Source organism: Pristiophorus japonicus, unplaced genomic scaffold (assembly GCF_044704955.1).
Source record: "Pristiophorus japonicus isolate sPriJap1 unplaced genomic scaffold, sPriJap1.hap1 HAP1_SCAFFOLD_652, whole genome shotgun sequence".
NCBI lineage: Eukaryota > Metazoa > Chordata > Chondrichthyes > Pristiophoridae > Pristiophorus > Pristiophorus japonicus.
Genome location: NW_027254564.1, coordinates 188,567 through 191,961, shown reverse-complemented (window position 1 = coordinate 191,961; position 3,395 = coordinate 188,567). Strand labels below are relative to the sequence as shown.

At 42.1% G+C, this 3,395-nt stretch overlaps 1 protein-coding gene across 1 annotated transcript; it reads right to left on the bottom strand.

Moving 5' to 3' along the window:
• Positions 1-824: 824 nt before the first annotated feature.
• Positions 825-2,259, bottom strand: LOC139255867 (probable G-protein coupled receptor 139). Its single transcript, XM_070874038.1, has 2 exons — positions 2,190-2,259; positions 825-1,735 (listed from the first exon to the last, which is right to left on the bottom strand). The coding sequence occupies exons 1-2, from the start codon at positions 2,257-2,259 to the stop codon at positions 825-827; spliced, it is 981 nt and encodes a 326-aa protein (XP_070730139.1).
• Between the last annotated feature and the right edge of the window lie 1,136 nt (positions 2,260-3,395).

Below are 3,395 nucleotides of genomic sequence, written 5' to 3'. Positions count from 1 at the left end.
CAACCCTGGTCACCCTGCAACCATGTTTCCATAATTGCAACTATATCGTATCTGTTTACATCCGATTACTTGCATCAATTGATAGTTTAAAAAATTATGGAAGTCATTATTTTAACATTCATTTCCTGTATCTGAGGAGAGACCTTAACACAGAATATCAATAATATTACTCATCATAACTTTATCGACAGCACAATACAAGAACCAGCTCCATATTTGTGCTGAGTCAGAGACAGCAGTCGGTACACAATCGACAATTTCAGTCAGTATCTGGGACACAAGAGGTGAAAGGTCACATCGATGAACCGAGTTCCAAGTATTTTCTCCACTGATCACGTGACAAAAGCCTGCTCTACTTGTCAATGAGGAATGGTGTCCAATAGAGAGATCCGCGCCTGTATTATTCACACCAAACTTACAGGAAAATTACCAATATCGGCGATCACAAGACCTTTGATGATTTTAGCGGAGAATTAAACTTTATTGATGATTTTAAAGTGCGACGCCTGATCCCTTTATCTGCAGTGTATGGTGGATTCCTGTCTTGTCACATGTCTGGCTCCACTGCTGAACTCATCATTGTTATCCTTGATCCCTGAACGTGACTGTGCTTCATTTGCAGGAATAGATGATGTTTACTCAGCGAAACAAGTGCGAAAAACTAAAGCAATGCATAAATCAAACATATGCTACAAAATGGCTAAAATGTTCACACAAGATCTCACCAATTATTCAATCACCACAGAAAACGGATGTTCTGCGGTGGAAATTGAGGTAAAATTGAGCTTTCGTGACGAGGAAGCTCTCTTTAGGATTGAATCGTTTTACTGTCTTTTTCTAACCAACCTCAGAATGAATGTCCAGGGAGATTTCACCACTGTCTTCAGCTCTTCTCTGAATTTCCTCTGGGTCGCTGCATAAATACACGGGTTTTGAAAGCAACTCAAAAATTTTAACATTAGTCCTGTTTCAGTGGCGATATATCCAGGGTCTGTGCGGTCACCTCGGTAATAATTAATGCTTGCCAACCTGGTAGTTACCAAACTCACGGCAGAAGTCAGCCACAACAATACAAAACTGCCCGATATAGCGAAGAGTAAAATTATGGATTTCTTTCGGTTCTCCATCTCTGAATCGCTCTGCTTCTCACTCCTGTGGCCCCTGAGTCCCCTGCGGGATCTACTGGCCACTAAAATACGTCTGCCTGTCAAACAATTTAACAAGGCAATTAAAGTAAAGGGAAACCAAACGCCCCAGGCGCTGTGAAACCAGACGTATGCCGCACCTGGAGGTGAGGAAACAAATGCTACACTTGTCACGCAGCCCCAATGTACCTTGTTAATTATTTGATGAGGTTCAAATGCAAGCAAAACAGGGATGTTCTTTAAAAAGATGAGGAAAGTGAAAGCTGTTATAACCATGGCCGCAGTTCTCTCGGTGCAATACTTTGTTTTAAACTTCTGGCAGCAGATAACCACAAATCGGTCAAATGTGAAGGAAACGGTGAACCAAACAGACAAATCAAGGTTGACAGTAGTCATGTATAAAATGAGCTTACACACGGGAGTGTGGGACAGGAATGAAAGTGGAAATCGATTACTGAAAATATTGTACAGCATTACATTGATGATCATGACCAGTAGATCCACGGCTGCCATGGCGATCATGTAGACAGAGATACACTTGGAAAGGCCACAGTTCCTTCTGGATAAAATATCAATTGTCACCAAGTTCGCTGTAAGAAAAAGAGAGCAGAGAAATAATGTTGGAATGTCTGATTGAAATATAGAAATATATATGGAAATATCTGGTGAGAGTATTTTACTCCATTCGGTGTTACTGTCAGCATTGACCTGTGTGGAATATGATTAGTAATGGACCTCTAACCTTCAAAACCAACCCACATACTTTACTGAGCTGCTGCAGTGCTCACTGTGCACGGGGCATCAAGACAATCCAGAAATCAGCCAAAATCCTTGTACTGTAGCTTCAGAGAATATTGTAACTTCATTAATGATATCAGCTAAAGGGGAAAGCAGAAAGTGTGGACGGACACTTCAGTAAGATTGTTCCAGTCTATATTGACCCTGTAATGCTGCCATCTAGAAAACAGGTTATCTTATCCAACATGTGGTAAGAACAGGAGTCAGTTCACACAGATCAACAACAAACAGGTTAATATGACTCACCTGGTACACCGATGACTGCGAGAATCGGGTAATAAATCGCTTTTATCTGCAGCATCGTTAGTTGGCCCATTTTCGTGACAGTGGATGTATTCGTTTGGAACTGAAATATTCTGATAGGCACACGTCTGAGGCAATGGAAGGGAACATATATTTATCCACACGTCAATCCACCAGAGAGTCAATCAGGTTAACTCATAATTAGCATTATTTACAGTCACTTAACAAATAGACTGAGATAAATTGTTTTCGTCTGATTCATCAGATTAATGAAATAATTGAATGTGTTAGCGGGAATTTTCTAAAAAATGTGCTCAAATAAAAACTTAATTACAATTTGAATGTGCAATCTCACAGTACAGCTGCTGAGCCTATTACTACAGGAGCAGTGATGGCAGCACCCCTAGCCCTGCCTGTCCTGCCGCTATCCTTGACTCAGTCTGATTGGTCCAACCCGTCCAGAACAGCTGGTGAGCCACTTCATGCACAATTGGTTGTGTGCACAGTCGTAGGGCATTGAAGGTAACCGCATTCCTCTGTTAGTTGTTGTAAACCTACACTTACAATTGAGGTGAGAGTGCTTCTCTTGTAACTGTGGATGACCCACACTTAAAATCGTGGTGATCTTACATCTCTGGTACTATTCATAGCACGACATTTCCAACAGAGGAGAAAGTGCCACTGCAGTTCCAGTTGTACACTGCACTTATACTCGAGGTAATCTTGCTCCTCTTGCACCAGCGATAACGCTGAACTCAGTCAGGTGCTGGACGTGAACGTCCTGATCGAGTGGTTTCCTGCACTTACACCAGCGGTGCTCCAGCCTGTTCTGCACCATTGGCACACCGACAGTTGCTCTCGATGTGACCGTGTTCCACCGATAGCAGCGATACCAACACAATTACACTGGCACTGACAGTGCGCTTCTGATATTAGTGGTAAACTATAATTATATTCGAGCTGACAGCGCTCTGCTGGTATAGAATCATAGAAGCATGGAAGTTTACAGCATGAAAGGAGACAATTTCAGACTAACATGTCCGCGCTGGCCATCAAAGAGCTATCCAGCCTACACAATTTTACAGTTCTTGGTCCGTACGCCTTCATATATACCTTATCCACCTGAACTGCTAATTGCAGGGCTCTGTTTACATGTACTTCATGGTCCCTTTTTTCCTCTACACTTTGCAGTGTCCTACCATTTAATGT